Source organism: Mobula hypostoma (assembly GCF_963921235.1).
Source record: "Mobula hypostoma chromosome X1 unlocalized genomic scaffold, sMobHyp1.1 SUPER_X1_unloc_1, whole genome shotgun sequence".
NCBI classification, from domain to species: domain Eukaryota; kingdom Metazoa; phylum Chordata; class Chondrichthyes; order Myliobatiformes; family Myliobatidae; genus Mobula; species Mobula hypostoma.
Genome location: NW_026948165.1, coordinates 331,684 through 351,078, shown reverse-complemented (window position 1 = coordinate 351,078; position 19,395 = coordinate 331,684). Strand labels below are relative to the sequence as shown.

At 46.1% G+C, this 19,395-nt stretch overlaps 1 protein-coding gene across 1 annotated transcript in view; it reads right to left on the bottom strand.

The window, feature by feature from the left end:
- LOC134341379 (transcription factor Sp1-like) overlaps positions 1–12,630 on the bottom strand; it is a 71,899-nt gene extending 59,269 nt beyond the window's left edge. The window contains exon 1 of the mRNA XM_063039240.1: positions 12,421–12,630. Within this exon, the coding sequence (XP_062895310.1) occupies positions 12,421–12,427 (7 nt within the window). The 5' untranslated portion in view covers positions 12,428–12,630. The remainder of the gene's footprint in view (positions 1–12,420) is intronic.
- Between the last annotated feature and the right edge of the window lie 6,765 nt (positions 12,631–19,395).

Sequence of the window (19,395 nt, the reverse complement as noted above, 5' to 3'; positions counted from 1 at the left end):
CAAGGTTGAGTCTATCTTGTCATTAATTGTATTGTAATGAGATACAGCATGGAATTGGCCCTTCTGGCCTTTCAAGCTTCATAGCCCAGCAACCCCCGAATCAGGGGAAAACTTACAATGACCAGTTAACCTTCTGTAACACCCTGGGAAAGGTTTCACTGCTAATGTAATTGTCTTTCTGTAGAAGCAGTGTTTGGGTTATGGTTACAGGTGCTTTGGAATGTGAGCTGTTCAACGAAGGGGCTGTGTTTTTGTGTTGTGTGCCTGATATGTGGTCTTTGGTTTGGCAGGAGATGAAGGGAGAAGAGGTCGTAGGACTCGATCTGGAGTGGGGCCACGATCTGATGAAGCCTGGGGGAGATCGAAGGAGGATCGGCGAAGGGGAAACCGTGATCTCCAACTTGTGTACATTAGATTGTTTCTTTAAAATGGGTCCTTTTCTCTTTTTTTTGCTTTTTCTTTACTAACCCTTTAGTCAAATTAAGAATTATAAAGCTAAGTCGGTTAATTGTATGGGGTGTACTGTCTGTTGTTTTGTGGCACTGATCTGTAACAGGGTAATGAATCACGCGGCATCCACACACACAGGGGGTTTCACTCTCGATCTCCCACGTTTGGCAGGACCAGAGATTGTCTTCCCTAGACTTACACAGCCAACAGAACCGGAGGGTTTCACTTCCAATTGGTACGTCTTTGGAAACCAGGGCACCCACAGGAAACCCACGAGATCACGGGGTAAACATACAAACTCTTCACAGGCAGCATCGGGAATTGAACCCGGGTCGCTGCTTCTGCTAACCTCTATGCTACCGTGTCATAAAAGAGGTCACCAGTAACCAGAAAGGCTGAACTGCAGAAGGTCGGGAGCTTCAAGCTCTCAAGTATAAATATCACCAACAGCCTGCCCTGGCCCAACCACGTAGATGCCACAACCAAGAAAATGCATCAGTGCCTTTACTTCCTCAGAAGGCTATGGAAGTTCAGCCCAGTTGACTCTCACCAACTTTTACAGATGCACCGTAGAAAGCATCCTATCCAGCTTGGTACGGCAACCACTCTGCCCGTGACTGCAAAAAAACTGGTGAGAGTTGTGGGCACAGCTCAGCACATCACAGAAACCAGCCTCCCCTCCATGGACTCTGTCTACACTTCTCACTGCTCAGTGAAGGTAGCTAACATATCAAAGTGTATAACGTATTGAGGGATATAGATAGCATGAATACAGTTTTTTCCCCAGGGTTGAGTAATCAAGAGCTAGAGGGCACAAGTTTGAGGGGAGAGGTTTAATAAGAAACTGAGGGGCAATGTTTTCACCCAGAGGATGGTCCACATACGGAACCAGCTGCAGAAGAAGTGGTTGAGGCAGGTACATTAAAAATTAAAAGGCACTTGGACAGGTATATGAATAGGAAAGGTTTAGAGGGATATGGTCCAAATAGTACGAGGTGAGATGGAGCATCTTGGCTGGCATGGACCAGTTGGGTAAAAGCACCTGTTTCTGTGCTTTATGACTTTCAAGAGCGATACCCCCCACGAATTATTTTCTCTTCTTCCCCCACACCCCGCCCCAGCTCCACTGGGCAGATACAAAAGCCTGAAAGCACATACCACCAGGCTCAAGGACAGTTTCTATCCCGCTGTTATACTATTAAACTGACCTCTTAAACATGAGCTTGACTTCACAATCTACCTCGTCACAGCCACGGTGTGACTGTCTGTCTGCACTTTCTCTGAAACTGTAACACTTTATTCTGCATTCTGTTATTGCTTTTCCCTTGTTCTACCTCAACATACTGATGGGGTGAAATGATCTGTATGGATGGCATGCAAAACAAAGCTTTTCACTGTACCTCAGTAGCGATAATAAACTAATTTACCAAATCAAAACCCAACGATCAAAAAGAAAGGTTAGATGGGGGAGGCAAGTTGAAAGGAGACTAGACAGCGGGGTGACCCTTTGAGAGAAGGGTAGTGCAGTCTGATGTGACCAGATTGAACATTGAATTTTCCTGAATGCTTTTGATGCGGCCCTGGCCTCATCGGATTCTTGTTCTCTCCCTCTCCTTGTTGCTTCCCGACGACGTTTGGCGTCATCTCTTGACCATAATGCCCCCCTTCCCTTTTTACACAGTATAATTAGGCTGACCTTTTTTTTACCCTAATGCTGGATGGAAGATACGAAGCAGTAACACCAAAGGATGCTGATTATTCTTGATGATGTGGTTGGCGCTCTCCTAGATGGACGTGATATAGTCACCACTGTCCTTTGACTGCAGCAAAGGGTTTTATGGGTGTCTCGAAGTGCGTCATTACAATAAGATTTAATTATCTCTTATTGATGGGTGGCAGTTAGATCTGTCCCAATCCTGCACATGCTGATGGTGATTAGCAGAATGTGAGCCCTCGAAATAGAGCTGCCCTGCCCTTTTGCTCCGATAGGTATCGCTGCTGAGGCTGGCCGTGCGCATGCGTCGGGCTGTCGCGTCCCGATTTCCATGATGGCCGATCGGGTCTCAGGTGAAAGCCAGCCTGTTGATTTTTGGCGAATGAGCAATTTTATATGAATATATAACCCTGAATTTTGCCTGCATTCTGTAAGTTAGCGCATTTTAATTCCATTTAGCCAAAAAAAGTGCCGCTATAATGCACTGCTTGCGCTAATTGGAGGTTGCAAACAGACAGACAGAGCATGAGAGTTTTAGTAGTATATAGATAGACAGCCAGAGTTTTTTAAACAGCAGAGAGAGGTGAGTGCCCAAAATGCACTGCCAGGATTGGTGGTGGGGGCAGATATGACAGGTGTTGAAGAGGCTGTTCGACAGACATATGAACATACAGGAAATAGAGGGATAGGGACCATGTACAGTCAAAGAAGTGTCATAAGAAAGTCTGCAGATGCTGAAATCCAGAGCAACACACACAAAATGCTGGAGGAACTCAGAAGGTCAGGCAGCAAACATGGAAGTGAAAACATTTTGGACCAAGACCCTCCTTCAGGACTGAAATGGAAGGAGGAAGATGCGGAATAAAAAGGCGGGGGGGAGGAGGATAGCTGAAGGTGATAGGTAAAGCCAAGTAGGTAGGAATGGTAAAGCGCTGGAGAGGAAAAAAAGTTCCAATGCAGTTGTCAACGTAGTGGAGGAAGAGTTGGGGAGGGTTGCCTGGGAAGGCTTCGAGCAGGGACTGTTCTATGCAGGCATAGCTGGGACCCGTGTGGGTGCACATGGCTACACCCTCGAGTCTGAAGAAAGTGGGAGGGATTGTTCCGAAGATACAAGCAAAGGAGTCGCCGCTTAGCGCCATCATACTTTTAACATCGTAAACCAGCGAGTTGTTTGTTATGTCTCCCTGCTCGCTGGGAAAAACGGAGACACCTCTTCCTCCCTTATTAGGGATAGAGAGAGCCTGTGGTGAAACGCGAAGTCTTTGGGGTAACCGCAAGTCTGTGTCTTTGCTATTGCTTTGCTCACGCTTGAGTGCTTGGCGGCAGGTGCTGATGCTTTTTTTTGCTGGTGGGGAGGGGGGGTCATTGCTTGCTGCTGCTTCTGCGCGAGAGGGAGGGGAGCTGGGGGGGACTTTGGGGTTCTAACATTTAACTGTCGTTCATTCTTTGGGAGCATTCCTCAGCTTTCATGGATGTTTGTGAAGAAATAGCATTTCATGATGTATATTGTATACATTTCTCTGACATTAAATTGGACCTTTGAAGTAATTAGAGAAACACTGAAGTAACCAAGGTTCAAACAGCTATAGACCAAGTGCTGGGAGATAGGATAAGTATAAAGTCAGCAAGGTTGTGATGGGCAGAAGGGCCTGTTTCTGTGCTCCGTTTCTATGACGAGACCTTGCTCTAATACTAAAGACCTACAATGTCCAAAGGTAGAACTTGCATCCTTAACTGGAGGGTCTGAACCAAGGCAGGACTTCCCTCCCCACACCATATCACCAACTGTTTTGCATGAAATTCTCAGCAAATTAAAACCAAACTCACCAAACACTAGCACCAAAGCTCTGATCCAAATAGTCCAAAGTTATCGCCAAAGATCATGCAGACTTGAAGTGCAGACTATTGAAACCAAGCCCTCCAGGGGAGGGTGGTGGGGGGGGGGGGTTGTTAAAGCTTGGTATCTGACATCCAGCCACCTAACTACAGGGAAATTATTAAACTGACACATTTTTAACCAGGATTACTGGGTTCATTCCACCAACACGCCTTCCTGACTTTTGTGGTTACTTATTGCTGTTCATTCACCAGGATCCCCAGGCTTGGGCAGAGGGTTGTTTGAGTGGATCAGATATTTGGTGCCAATCTTGGTAAAAGTGATAAACAAGTTGGAAGTGGTTTATTATTGTTACACGTACTAAGATCCAGTGAAAAACCTGTTCGTACAGATCAGATCATTACACAGTGCATTGAGGTAGAACAAGGTAAAACAATAACAGAATGCAGAATAAAGTGTCACAGTTACAGAGAGAGAACAGTGCAAGCAAACAAAAAAGTGCAGCATCATAACAAGGTAGTTTGTAAAGTCAAGAGTCAATCTTATCAAAAGAGCTCCGTCCAAGAGGCTGATAACAGCAGGATAGAAGCTGTCCTTGAGCCTGGTGGTATGTGCTTTCAGGCTTTTGTATGACTCTGTGAATATAAGATACAAAATCAAAACGAGAGAGATTGTGAGGTCAAGAGTCCATGTTATTGTACTGCGGAACCATTTAAGAGTCTGATAATAGCAGGGCCTAATCTGTCCTTGAGCCTGCTAGTACACACTGTCAGGCTTTCGTACCTTCTACCCGATGGGAGAGGGGAGAAGAGAGAATGTCCGGGGTGGGTGGGGTCATTGATTCTGCTGGTTAATTTACCAAGCAGTGAGAAGTGCGGACAGAGTCCATGGAGAGGGGGATGGTTTCTGCGATGTGCTGTGTCCACAATTCTCTGCAGTACAAACTGGCCCAACCAAAAATCACCCAAAGCTGATGGAATGGCACTAACCACAAAGACTGCAAGCTTCATAGAACCGAACACAATACAGGCCCTTCAGCCCATGATGTTGTGCTGACCTTTTAACTTACTCCCCGATAATCTAATCCTTCCTCCTTCCCTTTCTCCCATGGCCCACTGTCCTCTCCTACCAAATTCCTTCTTCTCAGGACCTTACCTCTTTCACCTATTCCCTCCCAACTTCTTTCTTTATCCCCCTTCCTTTCCAGCCTCTGATGACAGGTCTCGGCCTGAAATGCAAACTGTTTATTCTCCTTCATAGATGCTGCCCGACCTGCTGAGTTCCTCCAGCGTTTTGTGTGCGTTGCTCAAGATTTCCAGCATCTGCTGAATCTCCTACGTTCTATCAATAGTGTGTCCACCAACAATACATAGTGACACCAAAGACTTCAGAGACTGAAGTCTGGAGCAGGGGAACTCAAGAGGGTTGGGCAGCATCAGTGGAGGGAGATGGACAATCAATGTTTCAAGACTGAACCCTTCATCTGGACTGAAAGAGTCAAGGGGAGGGCAGCCAGTTTACAAACGTGAGGGGGAGTTGGGTGGATCCAGGTGAGGAGGGATGAGAGACATGCAGGGGTGGGGACAGAGGTTGGGAGTTGAGAGGTAGAGTGCTGTAGATGGTGGGGAGGAAGGTGAAACCAAATATTGAAGGAGGGGAGAGCTGAGGGGAGTTGTCCCAGTGTGAGGAGTTATCTGGGTGAAGGCAGATGAAATGGGCAGAGGAAGGTGGAAGGTTGCACTCCAATGGCCAAAAATCACACAGAAACGGGTTTGGGAGAAAGGAAATCATAAGACATCGGACCAGAATTAGGCCAGTCGGCTCATCAGGTTTACTTCACTTTTGATCATTTATTTTCCTTCTCAACCCCATTCTCCTGTCTTCTCCCCATAACCTTTGACACGCTTGCTAATCAGAACCCATCATCCTCTGCTTTAAACATACCCAATGACTTGGCCTGGGTGATGGGGAGGGGATATGTCTCTTACCAAAGGAGGTGTAAGGCGCTCCTTCCCTCCGCTAGCCTGCAGGCCACCACAGCCATCTGTGATAGCCTCCTTTTATTGAGGTGATGCCTCTGGTCCTAGACTCACCCACTATAGAAAACATCCTCTCCAGATCCACTCTATCTAGGCCTTACAATATTCGACAGGTTTCAATGAGATCCCCCCACATTCTTCTAACCTCCAATGAGTACAGGCACAGAGCCATCAAACACTCCTCATACTGCACATTAGATACAGAGCCCAAAACTGCTCACAATACTCCATAAGCGGTTTGACCAATGCCCCAGCCTGTCCAATCTCTCCGAGTAACTCCTGGTAACATCCCGGTGAATCTATTCTGTATCCTCTCCAGCCTAATGACAGTGCCACACAGCTGGGCAAAAGACCCTTGGTCAAACTTGTCCATGTCAACTGTGTTGCCCAATCATCTAGTCCCACCTGCCCATGATTGGCCCTTAGCCCTCTAAACCTCTCCTCTCCATGCACTTATCCAGATGACTTTTAAATGTTGCTAATGTGCCTTCCTCATTCGCTATTTCTGGCAGCTCATTCCAAATATGAGTGAAGAAGGTGCCCCTGATGTTCCTTTCTCCGCTGATCTTAAACCTCTGCCCTCTTGTTTTTAACACCCACCCCAGGATAAAGGTGGTGTGTTTTCATCTCATGATCTCAGTTCACCCATGTCTCCTGCAGTATGTTCCAAGGATCATTTATGGGTCTATTTATTTAGTATTGTTTCATAGAAACATAGAAACATAGAAAATAGGTGCAGGAGTAGGCCATTCGGCCCTTCGAGCCTGCACCGCCATTTATTATGATCATGGCTGATCATCCAACTCAGAACCCAGCCTTCCCTCCATACCCCCTGACCCCTGTAGCCACAAGGGCCATATCTAACTTCCTTTTAAACATAGCTAATGAACTGGCCTCAACAGTTTGCTGTGGCAGAGAATTCCACAGATTCACCACTCTCTGTGTGAAGAAGTTTTTCCTAACCTCGGTCCTAAAAGGCTTCCCCTCTATCCTCAAACTGTGACCCCTCGTTCTAGACCTCCCCAACATCGGGAACAATCTTCCTGCATCTAGCCTGTCCAATCCCTTTAGGATCTTATACGTTTCAATCAGATCCCCCCTCAATCTTCTAAATTCCAACGAGTACAAGCCCAGTTCATCCAGTCTTTCTTCATATGAAAGACCTGCCATCCCAGGAATCAATCTGGTGAACCTTCTTTGTACTCCCTCTATGGCAAAGATGTCTTTCCTCAGATTAGGGGACCAAAACTGCACACAATACTCCAGGTGTGGTCTCACCAAGGCCTTGTACAACTGCAGTAGTACCTCCCTGCTCCTGTACTCGAATCCTCTCGCTATAAATGCCAGCATACCGTTCGCCTTTTTCACCGCCTGCTGTACCTGCATGCCCACTTTCAATGACTGGTGTATAATGACACCCAGGTCTCGTTGCACCTCCCCTTTTCCTAATCAGCCACCATTCAGATAATAATCTGTTTTCCTATTTTTGCCACCAAAGTGGATAACTTCACATTTATCCACATTAAATTGCATCTGCCATGAGTTTGCCCACTCACCCAACCTATCCAAGTCACCCTGCATCCTCTTAGCATCCTCCTCACTGCTAACACTGCCACCCAGCTTCGTGTCATCCGCAAACTTGGAGATGCTGCATTTAATTCCCTCATCCAAGTCATTAATATATATTGTAAACAACTGGGGTCCCAGCACTGAGCCTTGCGGTACCCCACTAGTCACCGCCTGCCATTCTGAAAAGGTCCCGTTTATTCCCACTCTTTGCTTCCTGTCTGCTAACCAATTCTCCACCCACACCAATACCTTACCCCCAATACCGTGTGCTTTAAGTTTGCACACTAATCTCCTATGTGGGACCTTGTCAAAAGCCTTTTGAAAATCCAAATATACCACATCCACTGGTTCTCCCCTATCCACTCTACTAGTTACATCCTCAAAAAATTCTATGAGATTCGTCAGACATGATTTTCCTTTCACAAATCCATGCTGACTTTGTCCGATCATTTCACCGCTTTCCAAATGTGCTGTTATCACATCCTTGATAACTGACTCCAGCAGTTTCCCCACCACCGACGTTAGGCTAACCGGCCTATAATTCCCCGGTTTCTCTCTCCCTCCTTTTTTAAAAAGTGGGGTTACATTAGCCACCCTCCAATCCTCAGGAACTAGTCCAGAATCTAACGAGTTTTGAAAAATTATCACTAATGCATCCACTATTTCTTGGGCCACTTCCTTAAGCACTCTGGGATGCAGACCATCTGGCCCTGGGGATTTATCTGCCTTCAATCCCTTCAATTTACCTAACACCACTTCCCTACTAACATGTATTTCGCTCAGTTCCTCCATCTCACTGGACCCTCTGTCCCTTACTATTTCTGGAAGATTATTTATGTCCTCCTTAGTGAAGACAGAACCAAAGTAATTATTCAATTGGTCTGCCATGTCCTTGCTCCCCATAATCAATTCACCTGTTTCTGTTTGCAGGGGACCTACATTTGTCTTTATCAGTCTTTTCCTTTTTACATATCTATAAAAGCTTTTACAGTCCGTTTTTATGTTCTCTGCCAGTTTTCTCTCATAATCTTTTTTCCCCTTCCTAATTAAGCCCTTTGTCCTCCTCTGCTGAACTCTGAATTTCTCCCAGTCCTCAGGTGAGCCACTTTCTCTGGCTAATTTGTATGCTACTTCTTTGGAATTGATACTATCCCTAATTTCTCTTGTCAGCCACGGGTGCACTACCTTCCTTGATTTATTCTTTTGCCAAACTGGGATGAACAATTGTTGTAGTTCATCCATGCAACCTTTAAATGCCTGCCATTGCATATCCACCGTCAATCCTTGAAGTGTCATTTGCCAGTCTATCTTAGCTAATTCATGTCTCATACCTTCAAAGTTACCCCTCTTTAAGTTCAGAACCTTTGTTTCTGAATTAACTACGTCACTCTCCATGTTAATGAAGAATTCCACCATATTATGGTCACTCTTACCCAAGGGGCCTCTCACGACAAGATCGCTAATTAACCCTTCCTCATTGCTCAAAACCCAGTCCAGAATAGCCTGCTCTCTAGTCGGTTCCTCGACATGTTGGTTCAAAAAACCATCCCGCATACATTCCAAGAAATCCTCTTCCTCAGCACCTTTACCAATTTGGTTCACCCAGTCTACATGTAGATTGAAGTCACCCATTATAACTGCTGTTCCTTTATTGCACACATTTCTAATTTCCTGTTTAATACCATCTCCGACCTCACTACTACTGTTAGGTGGCCTGTACACAACTCCCACCAGCGTCTTCTGCCCCTTAGTGTTACGCAGCTCTACCCATATCGATTCCACATCTTCCCGGCTTATGTCCTTCCTTTCTATTGCGTTAATCTCTTTTTTAACCAGCAACGCCACCCCACCTCCCCTTCCTTCGTGTCTATCCCTCCTGAATATTGAATATCCCTGAACGTTGAGCTCCCATCCCTGGTCACCCTGGAGCCATGTCTCTGTGATCCCAACTATATCATAATCATTAATAACAATCTGCACTTTCAATTCATCCACCTTATTACGAATGCTCCTTGCATTGACACATAAAGCCTTCAGGCACTCTTTTACAACTCTCTTAGCCCTTTTTAATGCTTGCCCTGGATTTGTCGGCCTGCCACTTTTACTTTTCCCCTTTGTACTTTTTGCTTCTACGCTCACTTTACACCCCTCTGTCTCTCTGCACTGGTTCCCATCCCTCTGTTGTGAACTAACCTCCTCACACCTAGCCGCTTTAATTTGATTCCCACCCCCCAACCATTCTAGTTTAAAGTCACCTCAGTAGCCCCCGCTAATCTCCCTGCCAGGATATTGGTCCCCCGAGGATTTAAGTGTAACCCGTCCTTTTTGTACAGGTCACACCTGCGCCAAAAGAGGTCCCAATGATCCAAAAACTTGAATCCCTGCCCCCTGCTCCAATCCCTCAGCCACGCATTTATCCTCCATCTCATCGCATTCCTACTCTCACTGTCGCGTGGCACAGGCAGTAATCCCGAGATTACTACCTTTGCGGTCCTTTTTCTCAACTCCCTTCCTAGCTCCCTATATTCTTCTTTCAGGACCTCATCCCTTTTCCTACCTATGTCATTGGTACCTATATGTACCAGGACCTCTGGCTCTTCACCCTCCCACTTCAGGATATCTTGGACACGATCAGAAATATCCCGGACCCTGGCACCAGGGAGGCAAACTACCATCCGAGTCTCTGGACTGCGTCCACAGAATCGCCTATCTGACCCCCTTACTATCGAGTCCCCTATCACAACTGCCCTCCTCTTCCTTGCCCTACCCTTCTGAGCTACAGGGCCAGACTCTGTGCCGGAGGCAGGGCCACTGTCGCTTCCCCCGGGTAAGCTGTCCCCCCCAACAGTACTCAAACAGGAGTACCTGTTGTTAAGGGGCACAGCCGCCGGGGTACTCCCCATCACCTTCCTTTTCCCCTTCCCCCTCCTAACCGTGACCCACTTGTCTGCCTCCCGTGGCCCCGGCGTGACCACCTGCCTTCCACTCCTCTCTATCACCTCCTCACTCTCCCTGACCAGACGAAGGTCATCGAGCTGCAGCTCCAGTTCCGTAACGCGGTCCCTTAGGAGCTGCATCTCGATGCACTTGGCGCAGATGTAGACGTCCGGGAGGCTTGGAGACTCCAGGGCCTCCCACATCCGACACCGAGAACAGCAAACTGCCCTCACAGTCATAATGCCCCTCTCCTCAAATAGCAACAGAAAATGAATGTCAAACCTTCCTCGCCTCACCCGCTTCCGCCTAAGCCCGTTGAGCCGAAGCCCTTAAGTCTTCACTCTGCTCCCGGCTCACTCCGCCGCCCGCAAACTACGCTGCCCGCTCTATGAGGCTCTGTTCCTTTTAAATCTGCCGCGCTGCACTGCCCTACGTCACACGCCTGCGCAGTCCCGCCTCTCAGAAAGCCGTTGGAGAAAAAAAAATAACGAAAATTTCAAAAATCTCTTTTTCGGCACTCCCACTCAGACTCTCAGACTCCTTCTTCGAATCAAATCCGAAGCAGGATGTCTGCCCTTTTAAATCTGCCGCGCTGCACTGCCCGACGTCACACGCCTGCGCAGTCCCGCCTCTCAGAAAGCCGTTGGAGAAAAAAAAATAACGAAAATTTCAAAAATCTCTTTTTCGGCACTCCCACTCAGACTCTCAGACTCCTTCTTCGAATATAATGTTTTACTGTCTCACACTGCACTGCTGCCACAAAACAAATTTCATAACATATGTCAGTGATAATGAACCTGATTCTGATTAAAGTCCTAGTTTACACAACCTCTCCTTATAACTCAGGTCCCTAAGTCCAGACAACATCCTGATAAATCTTTTCTGCACGCTTTCCTGTTTAGTAACATATTTCCTGTGAACAGGGTGACCAGAACTGTAGGCAATACTCTAAATACAGCCTCCACAATATCTTACATGTCTGCATCATATCGTCCAACTCCTGTACTCAGTGCCCTGATGAAGGCTAGCATACTAGACACCTTCTTTATCAGCTCAACTACCTGCGACAAAAAGGTGCCATCTTTCCTAAACAGGGGTGACCAGATTATAGGCTACGTCTCACCTTGCACACTTCCAAACAGGAAATCTTGGTGAAGGCATCAAGTCAGTTGACCCATACCATCAAACGTCAGTGGGTTTTGACAACTGCAGACTTCATCCCTCTCACCCAGCACACCACATGATCCAAACTTTTTCCATGGACAAAAATGTTTAACTCCCTTCTCCTCTCATGTTTCCACCCACCACATCCCAACATGACATACCCCTTCTGACCCACGTCCCCAGCCTGTCACCCACTTTCTACGCATATCTCCAACCCCCTCACTTCCTTTCATGTCGTCCCCTTCCCCCATGCACCTTACCCTGTCCACATTCTCCCCCTCTGCCTCTCCACATCCAAACCCTTCCCCATGTCCCCCCTTCATCCTTATACACTCTCCCCTCCCCTTCAGTCCCCACCTACATCCCGTGTCCCCTTCCCCAAACCCACTTCCTAACCTCCCCCACGTTCATCTCCCTCCTTCCCCCATATCCCCTGTTCCCCAAGGCTTCCCTGCATCCTCCCCTTCCCATATATCCTCCACCCATATCTCATACCTCCCCCACCATTCGCCCCCTACGCCCAGGTGATCTGGGCGGGAGACGGGCGGTCGTGGGGGTGGGGCCACTCTATACATCATTCCGCCCTCCTCCCTCCCTCCTCCGGCTCCTCCCTCCTCCTCCCCTTCCTCCTCCGCCCCCTCCCCCTCCCTCACATAAAGGGGGGTGGGCTGTAAGTACATTTTTTTATTTATTTACACGCCCCGCCTTACCGCTCATTCCCGGATCCAAGGCCCCCCCGCCGATGACACAAACTTGCCTTCAGTGCCACCTAACTCGCTAGCCGGTAGTGACGCTACTCGATCGTGGGCCAGCCCCCACACCTCACCTCGACCAATTGCCGTTAGGCCCGCCAAGCCGCCAACCTATGGTTTGGCTGAGAGGTAGGTAATTGGCATGCGTGGAGGGAGGTTAGGGCAGGGGGAGGGAAGATTGTTCGGCCCTCCAGCTGGCTTAGCTTCCGCGCCACTCTAAGTGGCGGTGGCACTGTCCAATTGGTGATATCGGGGCGGGTAGATTGAGTGTTGAGGGGCGGGGTCACCCACCAATGAGGGCTGGGTACAACGAGTGATGGACCAATGCACATGAGGAGCGGGAGGAGTGGTGGGGCGGGTCCGAGAGAGGCTAGCCTGCGAGTTAGAAGGAGAGCGGATATTGAGTGACTGGAGCAGCGACCAATCGCTGCTCGAATTGTTGACAGCTATCAATCAGAAGAAAGGTGGTGGATTCTTCCTTCGATGATCGCGCCTTTTGTCGACGGAGAGGGGACGACAGCTGTCACCGCCCAGGGATGGGCAATTGACCAATCGGATGCAGAAGTGCCGAACTATCCGGTCCAACGATGGAGTGACTGCAGATTTAACCAATTATCGGCAAAGGGATGGGGACTGATTGTCAGCCTCAGGGTGGAGACGAGCTCCAGGCGGAACCACCAATCGGAGAACAGTGCGGGCCAAAGGAAGTGAATAAGGCGGGGCTTGGACGCAATTGACCGAAGGTGCCGTAGTCCAATGACAAGATGGGGCGGGTCAGGAGGCCTGGCCTAAAATATAAGCTTAAGCTTTCTCAAGTGGAGTGGATAAAGAAGCGTTAGGTTAATATACAACAACATAAGTTAGAGTTAAACAATATAAAATAACACCAAGCAACAGATTACGCTTAAACTTACTCTCTCCTTTACGAAGGGAGGGAAGCAAAAGACAGAAAATTTTGACCAGTTAGCCTGTCTTAAGTGGTTGGGAAGAATTTGGAGTCCATTATTAAGGATGAGGTTAAGAAGTACATCGAAGCATGGTTTCCTTAAAGGGAAATCTAACCAAACAACTCTGTTGGAATTCTTTGAGGAAATAACGGGCAGGATAGACAGAGTTAGTGGATGTTGTTCTTTTAGATTTTCGGAAGGCAAGATCTTGAGGCTGCTAAACAAGAGGAGCCCATGGTATCACAGGAAAAATACCAGCATGGATAGAATGTCTGCTAACTGGCTGGAGGCAGCGAGTGGGAATAAAGGGTGCCTTTTCTGGTTGATTGCCAGTGACTAGTGGTGTTCCACAGGCTTGGGACCCCTTCATGTTATATGTCAATAATTTGATTGACAGATTAGATGGCTTTGTGGACGATACTAAGATAGGTGGAGGGGCAAGTAGTGTTGAGGAAGCAGTGAGTCTGCAGAAGAACTTAGGCAGATTGGAGGAATGGGCAAAGAAGTGGCAGATGGACTTTACTGTGGGGAAGTGTATGGTCATGCACTTTGGCTAAAGGAATAAAGGCATAGACTATAAACAGGGAGAAAATTCAAAAATCAAAGGTGCAAAAGGACTTGGGAGTCCTCCTGCAGGATCCCCTTGAGGTTAACTTGCAGGCTGAGTCTGTGGTAAGGAAGCCAAATGCAATGTTAGCATTCATTTTGATATAAAAGCAAGGATGTAATGCTGAAGCTTTATAAACTATTGGTCAAACTGCACCTGGAGTATTGTGAGCATTTTTGGGCCTCTTATCTAAGAAAGGATGTGCTGATACGGAGAAGATCCAGAGGAGGTTCACAAGAATGATTCCAGGAATGAAAAGGTTACTGTATGAGGAGCACTTGATGACTCTGGGCCTGTACTCACTGGAGTTTAGAAGAATGAGGGGATCTCAATATAAGCTATTGGATATTGAACGGCCTATATAGAGTGGACGTGGAGAGGATGTTTTCCATAATGGGGGAGTCTAGGACCAGAAAGCACAGCTCAGAATAGAACAGAGATGAGGAGGAATTTCTTTAGCCAGAGGGTAGTGACTCTGTGGAATTCATTGCCACAGATAGCTGTGGAAGCCAAGTCATTGGGTATATTTAAGGCAGTGGTTGATAGGTTCTTGATTAGTCAGGGTGTCGATAGTTATGGGGAGAAGGCAGGAAAATAGTTGAAATACATTGAAACAAGCCCCAAAATATGGCCAATTAAGATAAAGAAACATAAAATGATATAAACATCACATAATGTCATCAAAGGTTTGGGGTTGGAATAATGTAGACTTGTGAAATATGCACATAATCAAATACCCCACCCATCCTGGACACTCTCTCTTCTCCCCCTCCCATTGGACTGCTGTTATAAGACTATTAAAAGGTCCCCTATTACAATAAGATGGACTCTTGACCTCAAAATCTACCTCATTATGACCTTACACCTTATTGTCTATCTACACTGCACTTTCTCTGTAACTGTTAGGCATTATTCTGCATTCTGTTATTGTTTTACCTTGTTCTACCTCAATGCACTGTGGAATGATCTGATCTGTGTGAACAGTTTGGAAGACAAGCTTTTCACTGTATCAGTTCATGAATATAATAAACCTATTCCAATACTATCATCAGACAACAGTTAACACCCTCTCATTACTAGGGATACCTTTCTGTCTAATGGAAGATGATGCTGGAAACATAATTGGCACACAGGCAGATCCCACAAATTGTGACAGATAGATAGGACGTATAGAGAAAGTTGCAGGGGCTTAAAGTGCTTTTGGGGACCTTGGGGTGCGTGTCCATAGCTCCTTGAAAGCATTGGTGCAGGTGTTCAGGGTGGTGAAGAAGCTGTTGGACATCCAAAAATCGAGAGTAACACACATAAAATGCTGGAGGAACCCAGCAGGTCAGGCAGCATCTATGGTGGGGAATAAAGAGTAAATGTTTTGGATTGAGAACCTTCATCGGGACTGGAAATGAAGGGGGAAGAAGCCAGAATAAGAAAGTACAGGGTGGCGAAGGAGTACAAGCTGGCACGTGATTGGTGACAAGTTCCCAGAAAGGACACCTGGCAGTGGTAGTGAGTCTGGGTGAGCGTACGGTCAAAGAGATCACAGGGGGAGGGCGACGGAAGAGGCTGTCACTGAACTCCCGTCGAAGAGAATCTTTAAATCTCTTCAGAGACCACAGTGGAGCAACAAATCATATACACAAAAGAAAGGTCTCGGCAAGAAATGTTGACTGTTTATTCCTTCTTGTGTATATATTAAGTGGAAATATATTAAGATTCAGTTGACTAATAGGCCCCAAAATATAATTATGTACATTTTATTATATAAAGTTTAATATTATTAAAGGCTAATTAATTATATAAAGGTCAATTTAGATAGAATGTTGTAAAATGATCTAACATCTAACATCACGTAACTAGGCTAAAAATGAAAACCTGGAGTCTGAAAGTTCATTGATTACACCATAAGGAGGCTTGGTAGTGTAGCTGTTAGCATAATGCTATTACAGTGCCAGCGATTACTGATCAGGGTTCAATTTCACCGTTGTCCGTAAAGAGTTTGGATGTTCTCCCCATAACCATGTGGATTTCCTCCAGGTGCTCTGGTTTCCTCCCACATTCCAAAGCCATCCAGTTTAGGGTGAGTAAGTTGTGGGCATGGTATGTTGGCACTGAGAATGTGGCGACACTGCAGGCTGTCCAGCGCAATCCCCTCTGATTTGCCTGACACAAACAACCCATTTCACTGTATGTTTCAATGCACATGTGATAAATAAAGCAAATCTTCATGTTTATATATGGATTTAGTTGAAGAACGGGCCCCTAAATATGGCCAAATTTGATAAAAACCATAAAATGATATCAAATAACATCAAGCAACATGAAATTATTCATAATTATGGTTGCCGGCAACGATGGTGGAGGTGGATACAATCGGGTCTTTTAAGAGATTCCTGGATAGGTACATGGAGCTGAGAAAAATAGAGGGCTATGGGTAACCTGAGGTAATTTCTAAAGTATGTACATGTTCAACACAGCATTGTGAGCCGAAGGGCCTGTATTGTGCTGTAGGTGGTCTATGTTTCTATAAAACCAAAACAGTGCAAAGTTTTGAGGCTGGAATAACGTAGACTGCGCCATAGTTGAAGTACATCGAGATCCAGTTGAACAACATACCCTAAAATATGGTCAATTGATATATAACGGTGAAAATTGATATAAAAGAACATCAAGCATCATTAAATTGTACAAGAAATCTAAATAGTGCTACATCCGGAAACTGAAATTGAATTGATTAAACTATAGGTTACAACCATTCCCTTGATATTAGCAAAGCAAAAGAGATGGTCATTGACTTCAGGAAGGGCGGCAGTATACAAGCTCCTGTTTACGTCACTGCTGCTGAGAGATTCAGGGTCCTAAGAGCCAGTTCTACTACCTTGTACTCCTTTCCCTCCTCACCTTCTTACTCTGGCTTCTGCCCCCTTCCTTTCTGGTTCTGATGAAGACGCTCGACCCACAAAGTTCACTTCCCTCCATAGGTGCTGCCTGACATGCTAAGTTCCTCCAGAATTTTGTCTGTGTTGCTCAAGAAAAACTTGTTTCAGTTTTTTATTGCATTTTTGCATACATGTACTTGTGCATTTTGGAATCAGAACCAGAATCGGCTTTATTGTAACTGTCTTGTATGACGCAAAATTTGTTGTTTTGTGGCGGCAATACACTGCAGGACACAAGATTACTATAGATTACAAAACAGTGCCAAAGAGAAAAAGAAATAGCTGGGTAGTGTTCATGAGCTCATGGACCATTCAGAGATCTGATGGCAGAGGAGAAGAAGCTGTTCCTGAGTCGTTGAGTGTGTGCCTTCAATCTTTTCTGCACCCTCTCCAGCTTAATCGCACCCTTCCTGCAGCTGAGTGACCAAAATGCACACAATACTCCAAGTGCACCCTCACAAAACATCCTGTACAACTGTCCCATGACACCCCAGCTCCTGTACTCAGGGCCCTGATCGATGAAGGCCAGTGTGCCTTCTTCATGACCCTATCTGCCTGTGACACCACTTCCAGGGAATCATGTACCTGTACCTTGGGGTCTGCTGCATCCAATTGTTTAATTGCCATTTTCTTTACAGGTTAACAATTAATTATCTTCTTGTAGCTTTTGTGTACAGTACATAACAGTTTAATATGCCTATTAGCTATACACAGTATAATTCTAAAGCTTCTTTGTCTTTCATTAAGTGGCGAGTATTTTCTTGTGGGTTAACTTTTTACTGCAGTATTGAATAAATATTTTTGTTGCTTATCTATGGAATTTTTCTTATCTCCATGCTATCAAAGTAGCTGTTTTATGCTAGGCGCCATCTTTCTTTTCTTTCAAGTAGTAGATTTCTGTCCCTGTTTGTTTCACCTTCCTCTAGTTCTATTAGCTCATAATAAAACGATTGCGAAGCAACAAGTTTTATGCTTTGTTCCTTACTTTTAAAAGAACCTTGGATTTAAACATCAAAATCCATCAGGTTCCTCCGTTCTACAATGCTCCCCAGGGTCCTGGTGTTCACTGTGTAAGTCCCGCCCGGTGATAACTTTGCACTTCTCTGAGTTAATTCCATCTGCCATTCCCCAACCCAGACCTCTTTGCAACCTTTGACAACTATCTTATTTAGGGATGCAGCTCTGTAACACCCCTTCCGCCCCATAAGCCCGTGCTGTCTAATCATGTGACCAATTAACCTACTAACCGTGTGTCTTTGGAACATGAGAGGAAACCGGAACAGGAATCCACGTAAAAGCTCCTTACAGACAGCAGTGGCAATTGAACCCAGGGCGCTGGCGTTGTAATGGTTACTTGCAGCAGCATCACAGGCTCATCATGTCAGAGACACAACATTCACAAGAAAAAGTTCAAAGTACATTTATTATCAAAGTATGCATACTGTATACAACCTTGAGATTTGTCCCTTTACAGGCAGCCATAAAACAGGAAGTGCAATAGAACCCATTAAAAAAGGAGACCGTCGAACACCCAATGTGCAAGCAATGAAAAGTAAGCAAATAACATTCAGAGCTGAAGTCCACAGCCAAAACGCCCGTCATCACTGCAGCCGGTCCAGGAGACCATTAGTTGCAGTGCAGAGGTGAGTAAACCTTGCCGAGCAGCAAGCTGAACACAGACCCGTGCCTTGCCTCCAGCTCCAACACCCTGACCTTTTCAATTTGGCCTAGAGCTTAAATTGGCCAAACAGTGGCTTGTTTCTTACTCCCTGGCCCAGGCCCCACCACCTCAATTCAGCCCATACACGCCACGCTACAACCGTCCTGCACCTTCGAGGCTTCAGTTCACACCACAGAAATGTCAGGTCGTACAGGCGGTTCAAAAGCTCACCTCCAAATAGGCTATTGATTGCAGTGATCATATCCAATTGATAGAGTAGTTAGTAGTTTTGTTTACTGCCAGTAAGGCTTTACTGTATTTCACCAGTGCCATCTTAAGCATGAACTTTAGACAACTTTTACAAGAAAGAACACAATTAGGACAAAGTAATAGACCATTGTAGTACAAAGTGGTCACGGTGTTGCTGTACTGAGGTGGTGATCAGGGTTGTGCTGGTTGGTTCAGGATCCGAATGATTGAAGGGAAGTAGCTGTTCCTGAACCTGGTGATGTGGGACTTCAGGCTTCTGTACCTCCTGCCCGATGGGAACTGTGAGAAGATGGGATGGCCCGGATGGTGGGGATCTCTGATGATGGACGTTACCTTCCTGAGGCAGCACCTCCTGTAGACACTACCCATGGTGGGGAGGGAGGGATGTGTCCGTGATGTATTGGGCAGAGTCCACGACTCTCTGCAGCTTCTTATGTTCCTGCATATTCCATTTTTATTTGTCTTAATTGTGTTCTTTCTTGTAAAAATTCAATATAATTTATGTTTCTTAGTGAA